The sequence below is a fragment of the Bos indicus genome, chromosome 22 (assembly GCF_029378745.1).
Source record: "Bos indicus isolate NIAB-ARS_2022 breed Sahiwal x Tharparkar chromosome 22, NIAB-ARS_B.indTharparkar_mat_pri_1.0, whole genome shotgun sequence".
In the NCBI taxonomy this organism is placed as follows: Eukaryota; Metazoa; Chordata; class Mammalia; order Artiodactyla; family Bovidae; genus Bos; species Bos indicus.
In genome coordinates, this window is record NC_091781.1 from 39,671,732 (window position 1) to 39,697,511 (window position 25,780).

Genomic DNA, 25,780 nt, shown 5'->3' on the forward strand with positions numbered 1-25,780 from the left:
CTTCATGGCAAATAGATGGGGAAACAATGGATACAGTGACAGACTTTATTTTCCTGGGCTCCCAAATCACTGCAGATGGTGACTGAAGCCATGAAATGAAAAGATGCTTGCTCCGTGGAAGAAAAGCTATGACCAACCTAGACAGCATATTAGAAAGCAGAGACATTACTTTGCCAACAAAGGTCCATTTAGTCAAGGCTATGGTTTTTCCAGTGGTCCTGTATGGATGTGAGAGTTGGACTATAAGAAAGCTGAGCACCAAAGAATTGATGCTTTTGAACTGTGATGTTGGAAAAGACTCTTCATAGTCCCTTGGACTGCAAGGAGATCAAATCAGTCAGTCCTAAAGGAAATCAGTCCTGAATATTCATTGGAAGGACTGACATTAAGGCTGAAACTCCAATACTTTGGCCACCTGATTTGAAGAACTGACTCATTTGAAAAGACCCTGATGCTGGGAGGGATTGAAGGCAGGAGGAGAAGGGGACGACAGAGGATGAGATGGTTGGATGGCATCACCGACTCAATGGACAAGAATTTGAGTAAGCTCTGGGAGTTGGTGACAGACAGGGAAGCCTGGTGTGCTGCAGTCCATGGGGTTGCAAAGAGTAGGACACGTCTAAGCAACTAAACTGAACTGAAGTGGACATCTCAAAGAATCCAATCAACCATCAAATATTTCAGCTTCTGAAAGGCAAGGAACAGAGTAGCTCAGGGGATTCAGGCAGGAGGAACTGAGAGAGAGATCTTCATGACACTTGCCTCAAGTGTCCAGTTCCAGGGAGAGAAGGTATGACTGGCCTAGCCTGGCTTTTGTACCTCAAAAGAGCCCCTTGAAGTGCAGAAGTGAAGTTGCTCAGTCGTATCCAACTCTTTGCAACCCCATGGACTGTAGCCTACCAGGCTCCTCCGTCCATGGGATTTTCCAGCCAAGAGTACTGGAGTGGGTTGCCCTTTCTTTCTCCAGAGGATCTTCCCGACCCAGGGATCGAAGCCGGGTCTCCCACACTGTAGGCAGACACTTTACCGTCTGAGCCACCAGGCAAATCCAGGATTTCCCTGATGTGCAAAAGGTCCCCTCAAGACCATGGAGGAGCAATCAATACCCAAAGAGGAGGGAAAGAAATGGTAAAGGAATGCTGGGCAGGCAAAAACAAGGGCACAATCATAATAAGGTGACTCTCTCTCTCTCAGCCAGCCCATGTGTCTACCCACATGTATTCTTTCTTCCTAATAAATACTTGTTTCGCTACAAAAACAAATAGATAAATAACAATTAATGACAGTTATGTGCTTGCTAGGATCAGAGCCTTATATTCTCATTTAATTTTCACATCAACTCTATGAGACAGCAATTATTATTCTACCTTGTAGATGAAGAAATAGGGGCTACAGGACACAAAGACAGTCCATGACAAAGCAAGATGACATTGCCGTCTCAGTACACAGGACCACCGTGAGACGGTCATTCAGCTGTTCCACGTGCTAACTTACGGTCTCTAGACAACAATGGGTGTGTGTTCAGTCACTCAGTTGTGTCCAACTCTTCGTGGCCCCAAGGACTATAGCCCACCAGGCTCCTCTGTCCATGGAATCTTCCTAGCAAGAATACTGGAGCAGGTGGCCATTTCCTAATCCAGGAGATCTTCCCAACTCAAGGAACAAACCCACATCTCTTGGGTCTCCTGCATTAGCATGTGGATGCTTTACCACTAGCGCCACCAAATTCAAGCCCAAATGCCTAAGCCTGGCATTCAAAGTCCAGTCAGTGCATTCAACACTGAGAGCCTCTTAAATCACAACAGTGTCCACATTGAAGATGTCAGTCACTAATGGTTTTATGCCATAAGGAAGCAGCTAAGATACATGGTAGACCCAGTCCGAGTGCCAGAACTGCAGTACTTTGCCCACTCATCAACCACCTTCACCAGCTCATTACCGCCTCTGCTCACCAGTTCCCTGGGTATATATATAAAATAGTATCCAGGCTTTCAAGTCCCTACTCCCAGGAAGGTACCGTTCTCATTACTCTATTGCTCCTGAACACTAAGCAACTGAATCAGTATTCCAGAGCTCTATTATATGGATTTAGCGGCTTTCGCTTTATTTTCCCAATTTGCACACATTTTTAGAACCCCCGTTAACACCAAGCAAATCTATACATGTGAAGTTTCCATTTACATTTGACTTGAACCTTAACTTACATTTGACTTGAACCTGTAACTTTCCTTGCAATACCCTGCAAGAGGATGCCCCCTTTAGAAGTTAAAGAATATACTGCCCCACTGAACAGCTCAGGCCTTCGTTTTTTTATCTATGGACTCAAAACAGTAAAGTCCAGAAGTCACTGATTTCACCTAAGAGTAAGCCTGGTCATCCTCCATTTCCCAGCATCTCAGTGACACAGGAGTCCATGGTTTAATTCGACACTGATCTCATTCTTGTCAAACATAGGAAAAGGTTTGCTGGGTTCAAATTATGCTACTCCCTAGCTGCATTTTGCCTTCGTGGCCAGATGGACCCATCTCTTATTGTCTCTCTGCCCTCCAAGACAAGGAGTATCCATCTCAGAGTCATTCTAATGGCGATGAGAGATAATGTACTGAAAAAAAATTTATCACTCTGCCCAAATCTACTGATACCCTTCTGATTTTTAACACTGATATACTATAATATGGGCTTCCCTGGTGGCTCAATGTGAAAGTATCTGCCTACAATGCAGGAGATGCAGGAAATGCAAGTTTCATCCCTGGGTCAGGAAGATCCCTTGGAGGAGGAAATGGCAACCTGCTCCAGGATTTTTGCCTAGAGAATTCCACAGACAGTGAAGCTTGGCGGGCTGCGGTCCATGGGATTAGAAAGAGTCGGGACATGACTGAGCACGCACACATACGTACATATATGGTAATATACCTGAATATTTTATATATTCAGCATTCCCAGTTAAAAAGATAGGCACACAGCAACCGCCAAAATATAAGACACAATTCTGGGTGCTCTCATTTACCCTTTGCATTCTTTGCCACTGCTCTCTCCCACTCACATTCTTGTGGCCACATGCTCCCAAACTGCTAAGCACAAATCTTACATCACAGCGGAAAAAGCCCCACAGCTGTCTGTAGCCCTGCACTCAGAAGTGACTCAAACACCAAGGCAGGAGCAGAGGAAAAAGGAGACTGAAAAATCTTTCCATTAAAACAAGGGCTTTGGTGGTAAGGAGACAAAGCTGATCTGACCTTCCTTCTCACCCCTGAGCTTTCATGCCTGCCTGCTGATTAGCTAGTGTCTGGAACTAATTAACAGGTGTGGCAAGAAAGAAAGCAGGAAAAAAACAAACCTTGGCAACTTTCTCTCAGGGAATTGATGAGTCTAGATTTACAATAGCTCCTTTAGGACAGAACTGGCAGAGAACTCAGTGAGCTGAGTTCATTATTCACAGAGTCCACCTATTCAGACTTTCAAAGGACCCACCACCAAGAAGCAAAAGTTAAGACTTCATCCCCAACTAAATGATGGTTCCCTTGACTACAGATGGTGCCCCAAACATCATGGACAAAAACATTTGAGCAGAAGTCTGAAGCCCAGGAGCAATCAGAAGACGAGAACATGTGTTTGCCAGGCTCTAGGGTAAGACAACAATGAAGGAAGCACAAATAATTTACCTCCATCAAAGACAATACTTTTCCAACTACTCAGAAACCTCCAGAAACTAAGTACAAATCACACACTAACTTGCAAACACGCCCTCCGCAGATGAAAAGTATAATTATATCCTGTTACCCAAGGTACCTTACTAAGAACTCCTGAAAGGTTTCTGCGGCCAAAAGAAAATAATAGTCTTTAAGTCCTTTTACTTTTTTATTCTTAGCCATAGGAATAAAATACACTTACCCAGTAAGGCTTTTTTTCCTTACTTCTATTAACACACATTATCATTTATTGACTTTAAAATCCAATCTAGCATTTCATCCACCTTCCATCAGAATATACACAGAGTGGATCCCGTACAGTGGCCAAGAATGACAGAATGAAGACATCTGTCCAACTTGACCTTCAGTCCTCACTCACCTGGCCTTTCCCCTTTTCAGAACTCAGATATCAGTCTCAAACTACACAGAGTTCAATCCAGTAAGTGCAATTCGTACGTGTGGAGGTACTCATCTATGTATGAGTAAGTATCAATAACAGTGAAAATGAAAGTGTTAGTCCCTCAATCATATCCGACTCTTTGCAACTCCATGGTCTGTAGCCCACCAGGTTCCTCTGTCTATGGAATTCTCCAGGCAAGAATACTGGAGTGGGCTGCTCTTCCCTTCTCCAAGGGATCTTCCTGACCCACAGATCGAACCTGGATCTCCTACACTGCAGGCAGATTCTTTACCATCTGAGTATCAATAACAGGTTGTTAGGAAAAACATCACTGGCTTTGGAGGCAGAAGTCTGGTTCCACCACTTTCAAAGGTATCTGATGCTGAGTAAGATTCTTAATACAGCAAAACTTCCATGTGTTCATCTGGGAAGCACAAGGATGAATTTCAATTTAGATGAGTCCAGCCCCTAGCATGATGCTCACCATGCTGGTAGCAGCTGCTCAATAAATGGCCGTACCATACTCAGCGTCACTGACTCAATGGACATGAGTCTGAGCAAGCTCCGGGAGATGGCGAAGGACAGGGAAGGCTGGTGTGCTCCAGCCCACGGGGTTGCAAAGAGTCGGACATTACTTAGCGACTCAACAACAACACTGTAAACACATCTGCAGGAGTAATAGCACAATTTCAAGATACCCTCCCTCTTCCCTGGAAAACTGGCTGGACACAAGGGTGTTCATGCTAGAAATCAGGGCTTGGGGCTTCCCTGGGGGATCAGTGGTAAAGAATCCACCTGCCAATGCAAGAGACATGGGTTCAACCCCTGATCCAGGAAGATCACACATGCTGTAGAGCCAAGTAGGCCCGTGCACCACAACTATTAAGCCTGTGCTCTCGAGCCAGGGAGCCACAACTAATGAAGCCTACGTGCCCTAGAGCCATGCTCTGCAACAAGAGAAGCCACTGCAAGGAGAAGCCCAAGCACTGCAACAGAAAGTGGCCCCCACTCTCCCCAACTAGAGAAAAGCCCGCGCAGCAACAAAGACCCAGCACAGCCAAAAAATAAAGAAAGAGAGAAAAGAAATCAGGGCTTGAAGCAGGAAATACTACCCAGGAATAAAACTCCCAGACCCAGAGAAAGGACAAGGAAGTGGGCAGCTGTCAGCAGCAGCACACACCGGCGATCACACCATCCCTGAAAAGGGACGGACCTGCCTTAATTCAGCAAGGGAAACACTAAAGCTCCCTGTGGACAAAAAGGCCTGGAGGGCTACTTGCCTTTAAGAGTCACCCTGAAATGTGGCTCTGCTGAAGAGACTGAAAAGGTCCGTAGGGAGCTCCTTGTCTTCCGCTTCCCATGTGGGTACATACAGCTGCTCTCATCATCTCTCCCCTGGGTTTCCAAGGCAAGCTCAGAGCCGGGGGCAGGGGTGGGGACTGAGGAGCCATTGACACCCCTTCAACACCCTAGCTTTAAGGCTTCAACATCCTTGGATATCCCTCGTAAACAAACTTATAACTGAAGCCCAGGTTCTTATCAGCTGCACCAAAGGGTACGTGTCCACCGTGCCCATCGTCCCCTGGGAAGGAAGTGGCCCCATCCACAACCCAAAAGAACAATTAAACGGGGATGGATTTTCCCAGTCAGCTCCCTACTTACTCTGCTCCCCAGCGGCAGAATCTCCTGCCCAAATCCTTGGCCTGTAGATGTGCAGGGACATGCAGGACCCTGGCTAGAAACCCTTGTAGGCAGACCTGAGCTTTCTGATACAAGTATGTTAGTTTCCATTCACCCTATTTTCCACATCCAAATTAAGCTGTAGGTTGGCAAATCTGTTGTTCTTCAGTAGCTCAGTCGTGTCCTACTCTTTATGACCCCATGGACCGCAGCACACCAGGCTTCTGTCCTTCACTATCTCCCAAAGTTTGAAAAAATTCATGTCCATTGAGTCGATTATGCCATCCAACCATCACATCCTTTGTCATCCCCTTCTCTTCCTGCCCTCAGTCTTTCCCAGCATCAGGGTCTTTTCCAATGAGTCAGCTCTTGGCATCAGGTGGCCAAAATACTGGAACTTCAGCTTTGGCCATCAGTCCTTCCAATGAATATTAAGGGTTGTTTTCCTTTAGGATTGACTTGTTTGATGTCCTTGCAGTCCAAGGGACTCTCAGGAGTCATCTCCAGCACCACAGCTCGAAAGCATCAATTTTTTGGTGCTCAGCCTTCTTTATGGTCCATCTCTCATATCCATATATGAGCCTCTCATTTTAACAGTCTGTTGGAAGAAGGAATCAAACATCCTCTAGAGACATTTAGGAAGTTTCTACACTGTACTAATGCAAAGACACCACCCAATCCACCTCAACAATTCCACAGCTGTGTTAAAGCTTGGATCACTCCCTGGTAATATGCAGAGTTCAGTGTTTGGATCTGGTACAAGATTGGCTAAAAATGGGAACTCGGGCCACAGTAAATCCAAACACCCAGGAGAGTAAATGCAAGAGCCTGGGAGCCTGTGTGAGGAAGGATACTATGGCTTCTCCGACCAGCAAGAGAGAATGGGCACTGTGACCCATTAGCAGTCTTGTCAGGGAGTTTCTGCAGACCTCTGCGGACCCCTGCAATCTCCAGAGATGTCTAAGGTCCCCTCTGCTTTTTGAACTGCTGAGCAAGCATGCAATCAGAACGCTCAACTCTATACAGTCCTAGATCTCCTCCACAGCAGAGGCTGGCATCTTAAAAGGACTCAGGCCTGTTTGTAACCCTCCACAGGTCCCTCAAGGCATCACCAGCTAGAAACCAGAAAGGGGAGACACAGAAGTCTGGAGCTCTGCTAAATGCCCACTCAGGAGCTAAAACGATAATGGCTATTATTTTCAAGTGCCTCGTGTTTGCCAGGCCTGTGTCAAATGCATTCCGTGACTTACCTCAATTACTCCTTCAACAACCTCACGGAGCAGGGACTATTACCCCCTTTCACAGTCAGGCACACAAAGCCCCAGCCCTCTATCCTGATACCACCCAGACTCCAGGGCTGCCTAGTGACAGTGCTTCTCAGAAGGAAACGCTCTATCAATGCAAAGGTCTCTCTTGGTCCTATGGCTTCAAGGGGCAGGAACAGAAGATGTGGCTGCTGTCACACAGGGACTATGGCTATGAAATGCTCTTGAGAAAGGTCAGGAAAAGTCTGAAGGAGCTGGTCTTCCTAGATCAGCACCATCCAACGAAGACACAGTGCAAGCCACGAATGGGAGCCACATGTATTATTTTAAATTTTATGATAATCATGTGAAACAATAAAAAGGCAGTGATATTCATCTTAATGTTGTACATTTAACCCTATATATCTAAAATATATCTAAAACATTCAACAGACAATGTAAAATTTTAGTATTATCCATACTTGTTTCAGGGATTCCCTGGTGGTTCAGATGGTAAAAAATCCATCTGCAATGCTGGAGACCCAGGTTCAATTCCTAGGTTGGGAAGATCCCCTGGAGAAGGGAAACACAACCCACTCCAGTATCTTGCCTGGAGAATCCCGTGGACAGACAAGCCTGCCAGGCTACAGTCCATGGGGTCACATAAACTACAGCTTGCCAGACTCCTCCATCCACGGGGACTCTCCAGGCAAGAATATCAGAGTGGGTTGTTGTTCCCTTCTCCAGGGGATCCTCCTGACCTACAAAGACTGAGCAACTAAGCACACACCTACTTGTTTCATGTATCTTTGAAATGCAAGGAGTATTTTGTACTTAAAGCACATCTCAATTCGGACAAGTCACATTTCAAGTGCTCAATGGCCACATGTGGCCAGGGGAGGTCCCCATACCGGACGGCACAGCTTCACAAACATTTCACAGTAAATTAGCAAAGACTCAACAGTACATACTGTTAAATTAGCTAAGGATCAACAGTACAACGCACAATTGCACTCATCTTACACGCTAGCAAAGTAATGCTCAAAATCCTCCAAGTCAGGCTTCAACAGTATGTGAACCATGAACTTCCAGATGTTCAAGTTGGATTTAGAAAAGGCAGAGAAACCAGAGATCAAATTGCCAACATCCACTGGATCACCGAAAAAGCAAGAGAGTTTCAGAAAAACATCTACTTTTGCTTTATTGACTACACCAAAGCTTTTGATTGTGTGGATCACAACAAACTGGAAAATTCTTCAAGCGATGGACATACCAGACCACCTGACCTGCCTCCTGAGAAATTTGTATGCAGGTCAAGAATCAATAGTTAGAACTGGACATGGAACAACAGACTGGTTCCAAATAGGAAAAGGAGTACGTCAAGGCTGTATATTGTCACCCTGCTTATTTAACTTATATGCAGAATACATCATGAGAAATGCCGGGCTGGATGAAGTGCAAGCTGGAATCAAGATTGCCGGGAGGTATATCAATAACCTCAGATACGCAGAAGACACCACCCTTATGACAGAAAGCGAAGAAGAACTAAAGAGCCTCTTCATGAAAGCGAAAGAGGAGAGTGAAAAAGTTGGCTTAAAACTTAACATTCAGAAAACTAAGATCATGGCATCCGGTCCCATCACTTCATGGCAAATAGATGAGGAAACAATGGATACAATGACTATTTTCCTGGGCTCCCAAATCACTGCAGATGCTGACTGAAGCCATGAAATTAAAAGATGCTTGCTCCTTGGAAGAAAAGCTATGACCAACCTAGACAGCATATTAAAAAGCAGAGACTTTACTCTGCCAACAAAGGTCCATCTAGTCAAGGCTATGGTTTTTCCAATAGTCTCATATGGATGTGAGAGTTGGACTATAAAGAAAGCTGAGCGCCAAAGAACTGATGCTTCTGAACTAGGGTGTTGGAGAAGACTCTTGAGAGTCCCTTGGACTGCAAGGAGATCCAACCAGTCCATCCTAAAGGAAATCAGTCCTGAATGTTCATTTGAAGGACTAATGCTGAAGCTGAAGCTCCAGTACTTTGGCTACCTGATGCAAAGAACTGACTCACTGGAAAAGACCCTGATGCTGGGAAAGACTGAAGGCAGGAGGAAAAGGGGACGACAGAAGTTGAGATGGTTGGATGGCATCACCTACTCAATGGACATGAGTTTGAGTGAGCTCCGGGAGTTGGTGATGGACAGGGAGGCCTGGCGTGCTGCTGTGCATGGACTCACAAAGAGTCAGATAAGACTTAACTGAACTGTACAACAGTAGAAGGCTTTCCAAGTGGTTTAGTGGTAAAGAATCCATCTGCCAATGCAGGAGACGCGGGTTTGATCCCTGCGTCTGAAAAATCTCCTGGAGAAGGAAATGATAATCCCATGGACAGATGAGCCTGGAGGGCTACGGTCCAAGGGGGTGGCAAAAGACTTGGACACGACTGTGCAACTAAACAACAGCATTGGAAGGGATCTCTGGAGAGGAAATCCACATCCAGGAAACAAATATGGGCTCACCTGGTGTCACCCAAGTATTAATACCTGGTGCATTAAGAGCACCACAAATTTATCTGATGTCAGCTTCACAAAAGAATTCCTTTTGCCTTTTATCCTAACTTTCCAATTTCCTTATCAGAAACAATACTGATCAGAGGACCACTCAAATTTTGAGAAACATGCTACCCTAAAGGAAACAATGAATGTATTCACAGTTAACAAAGGACACTTTACCAGGTATAAACAACAGAGGTAAAGGATCCATTTATTCAGTCACAGTTTTAAAAACTGCTGTCACCACGCCATACTTAACACTTACTTAAATAGCTAAGAATTCAGAAAGGTGTTGCTTTGGAATATAAACAGTCCTACAAAAGCCATAATATGATGCAAAACCTCTGGGCTTTGATGAAAGGAAAAATAAGCAACTAATTTTAGATCCCCAAATCTCCATTAGTAAGGCTTGCCCATTAGAATATGATGTAACCACTGCCAAGAGATTGGACTTCCTTCCCCCTGAATAAATGAATGTGAGTCAAATACAAGCCCTAATCAATTTCATGGATCAGGAAACCTTTGCACAAGATACTTGCTATCAATACCTGCTCTTTTGGGCCAATTTCAAAATAGCTAATTGCTATTGCTGCCAAGTCACTTCAGTTGTGTCTGACTCTGTGCGACCCCATAGACCGCAGCCCACCAGGCTCGCCCGTCCCTGGGATTCTCCAGGCAAGAACACTGGAGTGGGTTGCCATTTCCTTCTCTAATGCATGACAGTGAAAAGTGAAAGGGAAGACGCTCGGTCGTGTCCAACCCTCAGCGACCCCGTGGACTGCAGCCTTTCAGGCTCCTCCATCCATGGGATTTTCTAGGCAAGAGTACTGGAGTGGGGTGCCACTGCCTTCTCCGCAAAATAGCTATATAGCTTTAAAATTGCTTATATATCAGCAAACATATTTGCAAGGATGTAAAAGCTCCCTAGATCTGCCTCTCCTTATACTACTTTCACAGGTTGGCTAACACGTCTCGGTACAGCACAGGGACGGCACTAAAGTCCTCTCCCAGTTCAATCGTTGCAAAGGCAGGAAAGAGTTCTGTGATCAATGAGCAATATCTGCCATGGCTACGGTAAAGATGAAGGGCCTCACATGTCAATTTGCAATCCCTGTGTAGAAAAAACTACAAAATAACACAAGGGCAGGAAAGAGAAAAACACACGTGGCACAGTACAGACTGTCCCTGAATGTTTCCATCTGTACGCACACAGGGATGTGAATAGCCTCATACTAACAGAGATACACAAGGCATGTACATCCTACCCACGGATGAGAACAGCCTCACGTAACAGAGATGCTAGCTAACAGAGACTGTCAACAGACAATGCGCCTGAGTGGCCACGTGTACCTTCATTCATCCACTGCCTACTCTGCTAGCAGAGAAGGAACATGATATCATCCAGAAAGCCAAGTTCAATTCTGTTGCACTACTTCATTAACTGGGGATCTCTGTTCTCCCTGAGCTCCAGCCCTCCTAGCTTTGCTCAGGGTTGCGTGGGGTTAACTGACAGCACAGTTAGGCAAGTGCTTCTTTCACAAATCTTAACCAACGGCTACTAAAGGAAGGTACCACTTACACTGTCCTATGTGATTAATGCTTTCCCGGTGCTTTGCATACAGAATTTCATTCCATCTTCACAAGGACTCTGGGAGACGGAAACTCTCATTATCCCCATTCTACAGATGAGAAAACCAATCAAGTACGTTCAGGGCCAAGTTAGTACAGGCCAAAACTAAGATTCACTAACTTGAGCCAGTTAACCTGACTGACAGATCTGTGCAATTCTAAGAACATGCATTTGCCAGTGGCTTCTTTCATCTGAATCCACCCATCTCAAGTCTCATTTTCTCAAAATCCTATTAAAGGTCCCCCAGGCATCTGAGAGTTATTTCCACAAACTGCTTTGTTTATCTGGTCAGAGTGCTTACAGTTCCCCCAGATTCTCCAAAAATCAATTTTCCCTCCACTCAGCATCTCGAGTGAAGGCAGAAACCTCAGGAACCAGCAGCTCCCTCAAGTCGGTTAATTCACTGCAGTAACTGAGGTGTTTTTCTTTTAAAGAGCACATCCTAAAAAGTGTTCAGGAAGAACTTTCATGCCAGAGTTAGCCACCCTCCATCACATAAAACAATTTCAGCAGCTTCTGCGCAAATTGACCAATTGAGAAAATGAGGGGCTGATGCCTAAAACTGTCAAGTGATTTTCCGCACCCTCCACATATGGCCCTTGCACACATGTAAGCTGAGAAAATGACTAGTTTTAGAAGAGAAAACAACTAGGTGGGAGAGGAATGAAAGAAGGCAGGCATCGACTAGCAATGTGTTCTAGAAAACTTAACTTCTGCCTAAGCATATTTGGAATGACGTGATGCACAGTCAGTATCTGATTAATTAAGCTGACAGGGTAGTCAACCAGAACCTGTCAAGCAGGCCCAAGTGGTCACTTCTGGTCCTTCTCCTAGATCCATCTGCCCAAAGCCATTACCAAGCAACAGACCTACACTCAGCTCTCAGAAGCTCTGCTATACTCCACATATCTACTGTCACTGTCACCAGGACAGCCCATGCAGAAATGAGGCTGCCTAATACTTCTGGGTCAACCCTACAGCCAAGGGCATTTCTGATGCAAACAAACACCAGATTCACAGAATTTAGCCTCAATTATTCCATAAGAGAAGAAAACAGAAGATCTGTGACCATCAAAACCTAGTCCTGCTGCCACATAAGACATGTGACCTTTAATTAGAATATGTCATTTTCAACAATAAATACCTTGGTGATGAGTAACAGAAAGCACACATTTAGCTTCTGTTTTCAAAGATGGACTTCAAACACCATGACAACATTATTATATACATTTCAAATTCTTAATAAAGATGCTGACTTTGAGTAACGTGTCTCTTAAGAGGATACAACGTGACATTTCTAGAAAGCACATACAGGGGTATCACTGTCCTAAACAATGTCCTGTAATTTTGCAATTTTTCTAATTTTTGTAATTTTGCTCAGTTTCCTTGATGGCTCAAACGGTAAAGAATCCACCCACAACATGCGAGACCCAGGTTCAGTCCCTGGGTTGGGAAGATGCCCTGGAGTGCTACCCACTCCTGGATTCTTGCCTTGAAAATTCCATGGTCAGACGACCATACAGTCCATGGGATCACAAAGAGTTGAACACGACTGAGTGACTAATACTTTCACTTTTTTTATCAGTAGTCAAATATGACTACCACCACCTAGACACTGAGGATTCAGTAGGTAGAGGAAGGATGTAAGTCCTGCCCTCAGGGGGCAAACAGCAGACTCTAATCAGGCTCTAAATCATAAGAGAACAATTCACATCGATGGCATATTGTAATGACAAAAGGAGCTGGAATTAGGGTGAAGAAATCACCTCCTCAACCTTCCAACTGCTCACATCAAAAGCCACACACACTACTCCATCCGAAGTCCAGGTTTTCCTATGTTGCTGTTGGAAAAATTAAGATTCCTGATACTTCTGTCATGTATCAGAAATCCACACATAGGTGTCACATGGGAAAAAATTACTGGGTCAGGGATTTTATGTGAAAAAATGAAGCTCCTTGGGAAGGGGATATCTCCAATATTACTTTACTCACATTCCACTGTGTGGTCCCTGGCCTTCCCCTATCATCCCCGTCTTGGGTAGTTTGGTAACAACAAAGTGACCAAGGGCCCTAGTTCTTCGAAGTGAAACTTTTGTAAAAAAAAAAAGAAAAAAGAAATGTAACCTCAAAATTGAACAAGCCAACTGCGATTTAGATCAGCAGGAAATCTGCCACATTACAATGAAGCATCCAAGCAGCAGCCTACTTGCAAAGCCAAAAAAGGACAGACCCGGGACGGCTGAACTTCAGGCAGACAGGAATGACGCCACGGCTTCAGCCAATGATGGGCTCCGTCGCGCTAACACATGCGCACACATACGTATTTACATACAGCCAATCTGGGCAATATAAAACCCCAAACAAGCAACAGCAAAAAGATTTTTTTTAAAAAAGAGTGTCCCTCAGGTAGAAATCTAGAAATCAGGCATGCTGGTGGCAAACACCTCCAGGGATCAGCTGAGTGTTGTAAATAACCACTGCGGGCCAGATGAGTGCCCCTCTCTCAAGGGGCAACCACTATTTAATTCCAGCTTACTATTGTCTAGAAGGAAGACACGTGCCCTTGGCTGCTGTACCTGCCGATTTTCCAGGAGTTACCTAGATTTTTACAAGAAGCCCCCATGAAGGCAGGACTCTCCCTCTGTTTTGGTCACTGCTATCTCCCCAGTGCCTGGTGTGCTGCAGGTATTCAGGACACACTTGTTGATGACATGAATGAGAAATGCTCCAATATTTAACTCAACCTTTATTTCAACACAATACAGCCAAAAATACCAGATGCCCCCTACAGAGCTCCAGATAACCCGAATGACTGTCCCTTCTCCGTTTCTCTTTTCCAGAGCACGCTCTGGAACTAGGTTGGGTGGTTCATTTTAGATAAAGAACCCTGCCACCACTCTCCCAATCCTCAATCACATTCAGTAAGTTTTAACAGCCAGGCATAACTTCATCGGCATGAGCAAACTTCCAATCTTTTTTTTTAAACAAGGACTCCAGGAGAAATGAGGTTTCCTGTGTTAAAAAAAAAAAAAAAAACCAGCTTACAGGCATTTCATTAACCAAGATCCACTCACTATCCCATTTGCTAATTCCCTCAGGATATTCTGCAGCAGGGTCTGAGAAATAATGAAAGGGTTCTTAGTGCCTTAAAAAGCCAACTGTCAGAATAAAACTAACCAGAAGGACCCCTGACAAATCACATCATAATATGGAGCGGGCATTGGACTCGAGCGTAGCTCAGAAGTCACAACCTCTGAAACCATCCAGTATGGAACCAACAATCCCTAAAATTCCAGAAGAATGTTTCTTTAAGAGTGAGGAAGACAACCTCCCAAACACCTAGGGTCTTGCCCAGATTCCACAGCTGGCTTGGCGGGCTTCCATGGCGAGTTCTAAACTCCAGAGGTAAAATCCAGAAGCCAAACTTTCTCCAGCCAAGTACAACTTCCCTTAGACATTTTCCTGAAGCCATAACTCGAGCCTGCAGCCCACATTTAAATGATAGATAGGATGATAATAATACCCCATTATTATGACATAACCATCTTTAACGCCCCAAACAAAAGTTCTCGAATTATAAACTAGATCAATTTAGATTCTTTTGAAGAGGAGTCAGAAAAAACACCAACAAACTCACCCTATCCACAGTTATTATCAGCTTATTCAGAAGCTAAAGTAATTTGCAGAAAGGTCATCTCTTCAATGTAACCAAATAAAATCCTATACTAATTGCATTACTTCCTTATTTAATTGTAGCAAATACAGGAAGACACCTTTATTTCACCCAGCCTTTATGGTACTTGGCTTCTATGGGAAAAGCAGTAGCATGAAATACGAAAGGCTGGGTCTTTTAATCTGCCTTCCTGTGGAATTAGGAAAAGCATCTTCCAAATAAACAGAAACCATTCTGATTCAAAATAATTCTGAGAGACAATTAGAGAGACATATTTTAGCTACTCTCACTAAGAACAAAGGTGACCTTGAACAAGAGACAACCTCCTTTTGGTTTCAGTTTCCTCATCCTTAAGTGAGGACATTCATGGTTTCTTCCAGAGGAGATTAAAGGAATATAAAAAACTCACATATCCCAGCAAGATTATGGCAAGTGCTTGGTGAGTGTGGGCTGTTATAACCAATGTCCCCACTTTAGAGATTAAAAAAATGAGGCCATTTTCTCAACATAGCAACATAACATAGAATTAACATAGAATTTCAACCTGGACCTCTGAGGTCCTAGCGTAGCTCCTGAATAAGAGGTGTGTATAACTGGGACTCACAGATCCCCACTACCACCCAACCCCACTTCAACAGGATGTTGAGGAATTTGCCCAGTGGCATAGTCACATGCTAGCTAACCAGCGACATAGCCAAGGCCATGGCCAGCTCTTAACCTCCACACTCACTGAATCAAAACACTTCAGGAAAAGTGATATTTAAAAAAAGAAAAAGAACAGAACTCATTTGTTATAAATAACTATGGCTTTGAAAATAAATCCTTTTGATGACTCGTGACTAACTTGACTCTTGGAAAGTCAATGACATTTCCTCATTAATCTGGATTATGCTTTTATTTTTGGTAAATGGCTAACAGCTATGTCTCCTATCCAAATTATTCTACACTGATGAGTTTATCTGATTTAAGTACGCTGTGAAATTCATGTGGCTGCAATGGTGTCAGAAATCAAATACCTCTCGGATTCATCTAATAACTCATATGGATTCCTCAAAAGTATACCCACTGCAGTATCAGTTGGCAACCTGTTTCCTCCTCCTCGTTAAGAAAACAGTATCACAGACCCAAAAATAAGACCAGTTGTTCTATTTTCTTACATGGAAGTGTTACATATTCCATGAACTATGCTTTTATTGCTTCTTTCTTAGTTGCTAAATTTCAGCAGCCAACTGTGTCACTTTGCTGCAACCCCGAAATAGCTAAGTTGAGGACTTTAAATTGTATTCTGTTGTTTGGTCAGAAAACCATCCTGTGGATTTGTCTGAAAAAACCTGATTGGAGGGCAGGAGTTTTGCACACACGGTGCGTGCTTCTCTCTTGTATACGCTGCAGGTCTGAATCCATGAAGATATGGAGACAAGGGCATGAATGTGTTCAAGTGTCACTCAAGTACAAAGTAAAAGCAACACCCAAATACTGCTTGCTTTCCAGCAGTGGCACACAACTAAAATCCAGAAATGACAGTCACAGGTAGATCCATTCTCCTTAAATACCACACAGCACAGAGGCCTTAAAAGGGGGGATGGGCATTCCAGGGTGCAAGACCAAGCAACACTTTCTACAATGCATAACACCCCACAAGGACCTGGAAGATTCACATGGTACATTTTTAGCCTGCAGATACCATTTCTCATCTTTAAGCAGGGAAAGAACAGACCACCTTTGAGGTGGGAGTAAGGAGGTATCTCAGACTTCACAGAGGCTGTCTCATTTCTTTAAACCTCAAAACGTAACCATTTTACTAATTATACATGAAATGTCCCTGTGCCAGCCTAGCTTGCCCTCAAGAGCAAATCCAGGCACAAAACCTATCATGCAAGTTTATATAAATTTTTTGAAAATGTTTTTGTTTTTACATACAGTTGTGTTTTTTTGGTTCAGTTTTCTCCTTTATCTATACTCCTACTCAACTGGCTTCGATACACAAAAAATAAACATGGTTACTTTATTGAGCACTTACTGTTCATGCACAGAGCTAAGTCCTTTGGCAAGCATGCTCATTCCAAGCCTCATGAACACCTTGGAATTCAGGGTCCTCACACGATGCCATTTTGCAGAGAAGAAAAAAGCAAGGTACAGAGAGGTTAAGTGACTCATGTAAAGCAGTACAGCCAGTAATGGCAGAGACCAACTGGCTTGAGATGATATTCTGATGTATTTTAAACAATTTTCCATAGCTACCTGGTTTAGAAACGAAAGAAACAGTATTAACAACATTCAAAAAGCTAAGATCATGGCATCCGGTCCCATCACTTCATGGCCAATAGATGGGGAAACCATGGAAACAGTGACAGACTTTATTTTGGGGGGATCCAAAATCACTGCAGATAGTGACTCCAGCCATGAAATTAAAAGACGCCTGCTCCTTGGAAGAAAAGTTATGACCAACCTAGACAGCATATTAAAAAGCAGAGACATTACTTTGCCGACAAAGGTCCATCTAGTCAAAGCTATGGTTTTTCCAGGAGTCATGTATGGATGTGAGAATCGAACCATAAAGAAAGGTGAGAATCGAACCATAAAGAAAGCTGAGCATCAAACAATTGATGCTTTTGACCTGTGGTGTTGGAGAAGACTCTTGAGAGTCCCTTGGACTGCAAGGAGATCCAACCAGTCCATCCTAAAGGAAATCAGTCCTGAATAGTCATTGGAAAGACTGATGCTGAAGTTGAAGCTCCAATACTCTAAGCACCTGATATGACAAGCCAACTCATTGGAAAAGATCCTGATGCTGGGAAAAATTGAAGACAGGAGGAGAAGGGGATGACAGAGAATGAGATGGTTGGATGGCATCACCGACTCGATGGACATGAGTTTGAGCAAGATCCGGGAGTTGGGTGATGGACAGGGAAGCTTGGCATGCTGCAGTCCATGGGTTCGCAAAGAGTCAGACATAACTAAGCAAATGAACTGGGATTTCTCCTTTCCATGAGCAGATAGAACAGCACAGTGATTCTCCTTCAGTGTAGAAGTTGTCTCCCATTGTCCACCCCAAGTACAGCAGGCAAATGAAAGGTAAAGTGAAAGTCCCTCAGTTGGGTCTAACTCTTTGCAATCCCTTGGACTGCATAGTCTGTGTATGGAATTCTCCAGGCCAGAATACTGGAGTGGGTAGCCTTTCCCTTCGCCAGGGGATCTTCCCAACCCAGGGATAGAACCCAGGTCTCCCACATTACAGGCGGATTCTTTACCAGCTGAGCCACAAGCGAAGCCCAAGAATACTGGAGTGGGCAGTACAACAGGAACACTACCCAATTCCGTTAAGAGGGCTTCGAAAAGAGAAATCAGGCACATCTAGAACCTGGTGAGCTGACTGGCACTCCCCTAACCAGCCCTCAAAACACTTTTCACAATGTTTTTTAAAGTAGTCGTATCAAGTCCTAAGAAATTTTGAGCCTGCATAGGCCCGACAAGCCAACTAACATAGATTTTTTTTTTTTTTTCTGTCAAAACACCAAACATTTTGCTATGAATGATACCAAGGAAATGGCCTTTCCGATTAGAGGTGTCCTTACAGGAGGAAACTTGCACACGGAGCCCTCTAGCTACCTCAAGCAATCTTGCACATCCATCATTGATAAACCTCACTGCCCTTCTCATCAAAGGAGAAAAACCACAAATTTACCTGTTACATATTTCGGTCATCACAGACTTTAGAAAATGAAATCCACCTACATTACCTTCAGACCTTTTTTCTTTTTTTTTTTAAGACATAAACAAATCCTTGGTCTTGAAAATTTTAAACAAAAAGGAATTGTAGGGAAAAAAGCAGGGAGAAATAAACAGGGTATTTAAAATATACATCATTTTTCAAGTGATTTTTAGGTTACAACTGCACATAAATTAAGAGTGGTTCAAGATGGTGGAGTACAAGGATGTGTGCTCACCTCAATGGAAACTAAAAAATACAAGAGTCAAAGCACAGTCTGTAACAGATAACTTTCTTTCACATGTGCATCTGATCTTCTGAGGGCACAGAACACTGCCATAGTTCTGGGCCTAGATCTTACACAAGCAAGAGAATCACTCCCATTTCTCAGGCAAACAAAGGTATCAGATCATTTAATCCTCTGGGATTACTTACTGAGGGCCTAATGTGTGCCCAGGCAACCTCATTCTGGTTCCAATGCCTCCTTCTGGTTCTGCAACAGCCGCAGAATTCCACAAGCAGCTCTCACTGCCTGTTGGGGGCAGGCTCTTCTCAGAAGAACAGTCTCACTTTCCCGAGGCCCTCCCTGAGTAGTTACCAGCTTTGCCTAAATCATTCTCAGAGGGCAAACTGAAAGTGGAGGCAGGGCACATTTTCTTGGCTTTCTTTATATTGGTGGATACATAGGCCTTTTATTCTCTACACAATCAAAAACGAAGTTTCAAGTCATTACCACCCATCACCTAATAATGTTCAATCTATAACCAAAGCATAGCAAGAGCTTATTGGGAGGGGAGGGGAGGGAGATCAAGCACTTCTGAGATAACTTCAGATGCTGTGAATTTCTACCATAAACTGATTTTTGAAATATGACTCTATGAAAGATATACCCTAGGATTAAAGTGTTAATCACAATTTTTTTCAGTTTTGCAACTCAGAAAGCACACCCCTATTACCACTTTATCCTGCTTAGAAATGACACTGCTTATGTATTCAGGTTTTCTTTTTTAATTTTACCATAAAAGAAAATAGGAAAAGCAACAAAGCACCAGCAACACTTAATTTCTTTCTTCACCCTAGGTCTGGCTGATGTGTCCAGATTGTCCTTTTGGTCAAGAAGTTTCTAGGAAAATGAGGAGGAAGGGTAAGGAAGTAGGAGGAGATCCCTAATAGCAATTGCTCTGGGGCATCTAAATGCTCTTTCATGAGAGGCGAGAAGCTTCATTTCAATTAGTGCACTGATATGTAACTGATTATACCACATAAACTTGGGAGTTTTTCAGAATAGAAATAGAAAGATGAAATCAGAAAGGGTTTTTGTTTTATTTTGCTGTGTTAAATCATCAGCATTCCCTGTACTGCCTCATGTAAACAACATTATCTTTTACTCTGTGAAAATGGGTCCACAATTAAGGGGAGTTGCCCAGAGCTTCACAATTGGTTAGTCCTTTTTCTCATTTCAGCCAGCCTTCCAAATAACCCTTCTGCCTCCACCAAGAGCAACTTCCCTACTTCTTTCTGTCATGTCTATTTGTACTAATATTCTAACTTCATCAACTCTGTGACACGAACTCTGTTTAGAAGGAAACAAAAGAGTTTATTCCATCACTGCATCAAAGGGATCCAGTTTCAAGACTGGACAAAGACCCTTCATTTTCAAACAAGACACTTTGGAAAAGGAGTTAGAGGTGTGTGACTTCTCACTCCATCCCTCAAGAGTAAGACTGCTGACTTATATTACATATGCAAGTTTCTAATACGGCCATGAAGGATGGCCACCAGGACCAAAGCATGTAGATGCAAATATACCAAGAGCCAGCTCAGAGGGAGACTCTAGAGACATCAATCACAGGTCCTCCGATTCTGACACCTCCAAGGTACACAGCAGAGCTTATCCATCTAAAACCTTTCCAATATCAGCCTCCTAGATGTAATTATCCTACAAAACATACCAGAATCATAGAGAAGGATTTCTCTCAGAGGGTGGAAAGAGAAATCACCTTAAAGGAAATTTTTTGTAAGTTTCTTTTGAAAGCTGAAGAATATAAAATACACAAAATGTTAACCCTTTCAAGTAACAATATATATGCTGTAAGATGAACAAATTCCCAATGATTAGAGATATATACCAAATGCCTAAATGAACTATGGATAAGATTTGAAATAATGGGGTATTGGGGAGGTGGGTAATGGAAGAGCAAAAATTGAGTTGTAATTGTTAGAGCTGGACAGGATTCTCAAGGGCCCCTTAAGTTTCTCCATTTTCATAAAATTTTCCATATGAGTATTTTTTTTAAGATGTCAGAAAACAAGATACTATGCACTACATCATGTAGATAACGCTTATGCTCTGCAAAGTGGAAAACATCACTTGAAACACTAATGGTGATGTGGATCCCACAGCTGCCACACCGTTGAGAGACTAAAAGCCACTGTTTCCCATCTTCTGGAGAAAAATTCACGCCAGGACGATGCTTCCAAAACCTTTTCAAATTACAGCTACCCTGTATCCTGAACAGGAGCTGAGAACAAAATGTTATCAGAGAAGTTGGCGCGATTCTGAGAGGGAACACAAAATAACAAGGGATTTTGGTTAAGATGTCACAAGGAGGACCCTAACTCAAACCAGAAGCATCTTTATCCCTGGTACCAACCAGACAAATACTTTCCAGGTTTGAGGGGGGCGTCCCAAAGCGAACTCAGGTCCCCACCGCTCCTGGGCGGTTTAGAGCCCCCCAGGAGCACCAGGATGGAGCTGAGACCGCGTCTCCGCTCCCGGGCGCATTTGCAGCTGCCAGCCGAGCGCCCCAGCCCCATTCCCACCGCGGCCCCAACCGCACCGAGGCAGCCGAGTCCGACGGGCGGAGGTGGCGGGAGCCTGACAAGTGGCTCGGGGGCGCCCCCTGAGGTCCAGCGGCGTCGCGGCACTTTCGGAAAACCCAAAGCCGACGTCTCCGGCTCTGACATTTTAACTTTGGTTGCAAAGCCTGCCGCTGCACCCTCTCCGGCGGCACTCTTCCAAACCACAACCCTCCTTCCCCGGGCACCGCTGCCCTTTCCCTTTTAGACCCTTTGGCTCCCGGACTACGGAATGGGCTCTTTGTTTACCTCGCAGAGAGGTTAGGCATAGGAAATGTGGAAGATGAAAACTGTCCCAGCTCGAAACAGGCGGCATCACTGGCGGTCCCATTTTGGATTTTAGGCTTCCTCAGACATCAGGAAAAAGAAAAATCCCGGCGGGCCCACTGACTGTACGCCCGAGTGTAAAGTGAACGCCAGAAGTGGAATCAGAAATTCCTTGTATTTCGCAAGGCTGCTAGACTGCTCTCTGGATGCTTCCCACTGCCCCCATTTAAGCGTGACCCTTACAAAGCTAAACCCCAATGTGTGTGTGCCTGAGCTCACTCTGCCGGCAAGTCCACGGCAAAGAAGAGTCTAGAAGGGGCAGGTGGTTAACACAAATAATGAGGAGTGGTAGAGGGAGTGTTTAGGAGTAAATGTCAAAACCGCCTCCAGCCCCCGGTGGAGGCAGGAGCCTGGTGGACAAACCCAGGCCTCGGGTCGAGTGTGGATACATGTCCTGGCTCTGCATCCGAGCTGGGATTCAGGACTGTGGCAGGAGTTCTGTGCGGTTCCAGGGACAGGAGGATGCGCAGAGGGAAAAGCGGGGTGCCGAAGAAAAGACCATGCTTTGCCTCTCTGTCCCTCGAGGCACCCACTTGCCTGCAAAGGGGACCCTCGCTGCCAATCCCCAAGAGCAAGCAAGAGCGCCAGCACCCTGCTCCAGGGCGCACGACGCAGCTGGGGGACCCGTTGCACCAAAATCTGCGCTCGGGCCACCAGGGGACAGGCGGCTGTGACCAGGGAGAGCACGTTCCTTTTTTCTGGATAACCCCCACCTCCGAATATCCAGGAGCTGGTGGATGAAAAGGCAGAAAAACGGGGGATTCCCTGTCCTTAGGAGAGCAAGATTTAAAATGAATGGTACCCTTCTTCCCACCCTTTCCCCGACTAGGAGAGGGGACGTGGCCTCCACCAGGGGAGGGGGTCGGACAGATTCAGAGCTCGGGGCTGCAGCCCGGCATAAAGGGGGCTGCAAGAGGGAAGAGGGAGGCAGCTGGCCTCTGCCCTCCCCTAGCAGAAAGAAGAAGGAGGGTCGGCCGATGGAGGGCTGGAAGTGGAGGATCGCCGAGCCGCACACCCTGCGTGTGGTGATTTATTATCTTCGTCAGTGGTCAACAGTGTTACTGTCTTAACCCGACCAGAAGGGTGCGGGTGTGGGTCCGCCAGCTGCTAACAGCCTGCAAAAAGGCAAAGACGCAGGTAGGCAGGGCGCGAGGCAGGGCTCGAGACAGAAAAAAATCCGCCCGGGAGTGAACAGCAACACAGCCGCCGACCCGTCCCCCCACCCCCTCCACTCCCCTACCCGAGCAGCCCAGCCAAGCAAAGGGGGCCGCGGGCCCGGGATGGGGGAGTCATGGATCTCCCTAAACCTCCTGCTCCCTGCTCTCCCACCGCGCCCAGGTCCCCGAGCCAGGAAGGTTCTCTCGCGCCGGCACCGAAGCGCAGCCCGCGCCCCAGCCCCAAGCTGAGGTCGTCCCTGACCCCCGAGACCCAAACGCAGGTTGCTCCCGACATCCCCAATCCTCCACGGCCAGCCTCGAGCTTTCCACTCCACGAACATCAGCCCCTCGAAAGAGTCGCGGAGCAACAAATCCAATCCCCCCTTCTGAGCTCCTTCAATCCTCGCCTGAGCGGGGAACGCACCCAGGGCCCCCACAAACGCACAGAGGCATCCCCCACAAACCCACAGAGGCATCCTCCCCATGGCCCCACTGTCCCCAACAGCCTCAGAGCTCTAGCTCTCCTGCACAGCGGCGGAGCAGCGGAACGAGTCTTCTCCCGACTCCGGCTCCCCCAGGCCCCCAAAGCCGAGCGAGAAATAGACCCCTGCGGCTCCCGTTCCTCTCCCCGGCCAGCTCTTTGCTTCCACCCTCCCCAACCAAAAGCCTCCCTAAATTACGCCGCCAGAGTCAGCGGAGCGGATCCTTCTCTCCTCCCCGGGTGCTCGACCCCCACTTAACCCTCTCCGGGGTCCCCGGGACGGGCGCCTGAGCTCCATGCCCCGGCGGAAACTCCGCTTCCCCCTCGCGCTGGCCAGGGCCGCGTCCCCTCGGCGGTCAGCACTCACCGGGGAAGCACACGACATAATGGAGCACGGAACTGGTGATTTTCAGGAACAAAATCCACCAACACGGTTCCAGTAACCTCCGCATGTCCGAAAACGCACATCGAAAAGAGGAAGGCAGGGGGGGTAAACTTGTTGAATAAGTTCTTGCCTCGGTGTGAGCCTCCGCTAAGCCCCGGCTCTTCGCCTGCTCGCCTGCTTTACGGGGCCCCCGCGCTCGGCGGCCCGAGTCCCCCTCTGGAATCTGGGAAGCCGCCGAGCGCCCCCCGGAAAATCTCAAAAAGTGGCCGAGAACGCGGAGCCACGCTGGGGACGATCCTCGGCTGAGAAGGGCTGCTTTATGTTCAAAAAGGAGCGAGTCGAGCGGGTAGGGCGAGGAGTCGGCGGGCGGCGGCGATGCCCGGAGCCCCGGGCAGCCAGAGACCGCCGGCGGCGGCGGCGAGTAGCCGAAGATCCCCAACTTGAGTCGGCAGCGGAGCCCGAGAGCCGGCGGGCGGCGGCGGGGCTGAGCGCGGCGCGGCGTCTCCGGGCTTCAGGCAGGCAGCTCCTTCCAGGGCCCCGGGAAGGAAGGAGGCATGTTTGCAAGCGGGGAAGGGGAGGGTAGAGGCGGGGGGAGAGCGAAGAGCCCCCAAAATAGAACAGCCGGAGGAAACCGAGGAAAACACAAAGGATCTCAGAGGGGCGCAGGGGCGAGGGCGCCTTCAGTCCATGCTCCTGAAAGTTGTGGCTCTGGCGCGAGCTGGGGAGGATCTGGGAGCGCGGGGCTGGAAACTAGCCATGCCTCCATACAGGAAGTAACATGTGAGCATGGATCCTGGCAGAGACTTTAAAGCCGGCGAGCGAGCGAGCAGGGGACGCGCGGCGGCGGTGGCGGCGCGCGAGCAGTGGGCGCGCGGCGACCGCGGGGACGCGCAGCCGGGCTGCCGGTCGCGGGTGCGCGCGCCTCGAGCTCTTAAAGCTGCAGCGCGGGGCTCCCGCCTCGGGCGTCCCACAACTAGGTTCTTCCCGCGCGCTGCTGAGCCGGCCAGGGCAGTTTCGGGACTGGGGACCCGCTCTGGTCGGGTCTCGGAAAGAGGGAGGAGGGCGACTGCTTTCGCGGGCCGGCTAGTCTTTGCCTGTTTCCCGTCTTTCGAGCTCCTAAAGACGCCACTCTTTGAGCGGGCTTGGCTCGGTCTCCCCCCCGCCCCCCGTCTGCGTTGCTCGCGGATGGCGAGACTCGGGGGCACCCCGGCTCGGGTTTGAGGAGAGGAAGGGGCGGCCGGCTGCGTTTATAGGGCGGCAAGGTTTCATGGTGGGTTTCTTCGCCCTGGCAGCGCCACGGCGGGGCGCGCCCTGCTCGCGCCCCCAGACCGACGAATTCCCCCGCCAGGAAACAAAGCCGAGCGGCCTTTGCACTCCGGCTCCGCTTTGCGATTTAATTTTTTTTTTTTTTTTTTTTTTTTCCTTTTCGGGCTTCCATTGGCCTTGTTCCAGGCTGGGGAGGGGTGGGGGAGGGGAGGAATACCGATCCTAGTCTTGCAAGATTCAGCCCTTTCGAGTCCCACGCCCCCTTTCCCCACAGCACGGCTGATCAGTGGCCGAGATTTCCCAACTCGCCGCTCCACGGGAGGAGGGAAGGTTCCCGCACTCCAGCCTGGTGGCGGGGAGGACGCAGGAAGTGCGCCTCTTACCCCTGGCTGGGTGAAAGCTGCGCCCCGGGGCTGGACCGATTTCCCGGCAGCTACGCGGGGAGCGGCAACCTCTTTAGCAATCGTGGAGAGGCGTCCGAGGGAAATGGGAGGACAGGGCTTATCTGTAATGAGTTTTGTCCCTTAGTTCGTGGAGAGAAAGATCTTTATCGCTTAGACGTCTAAGCGCCCTATTTTCCCCTCTTAACGCCGGTGCTAAAAGTGGGGGAGGCGGGCTTTTGATTAAACGTGTAACTGAGCCAAAGTAATTAGCCATTTGTAATTTTTGCCTAATTTTTCTGCCTCTGTTTAAACGCCATCTAGACTTGTTTTTAACTTGCCCCT

General features: G+C 46.7%; 1 protein-coding gene across 2 annotated transcripts in view; it reads right to left on the reverse strand.

The window, feature by feature from the left end:
- The window catches only part of PTPRG (protein tyrosine phosphatase receptor type G), a 773,938-nt gene extending 749,329 nt beyond the window's left edge, over nt 1-24,609 (reverse strand). The window contains exon 1 of one of the 2 annotated variants that reach the window (XM_070777123.1): nt 23,772-24,609. In XM_070777123.1, the coding sequence (XP_070633224.1) occupies nt 23,772-23,856 (85 nt within the window). In that variant the 5' untranslated portion in view covers nt 23,857-24,609. The remainder of the gene's footprint in view (nt 1-23,771) is intronic. The other variant, XM_070777125.1, reaches the window with a different exon arrangement.
- Nucleotides 24,610-25,780: the final 1,171 nt, after the last annotated feature.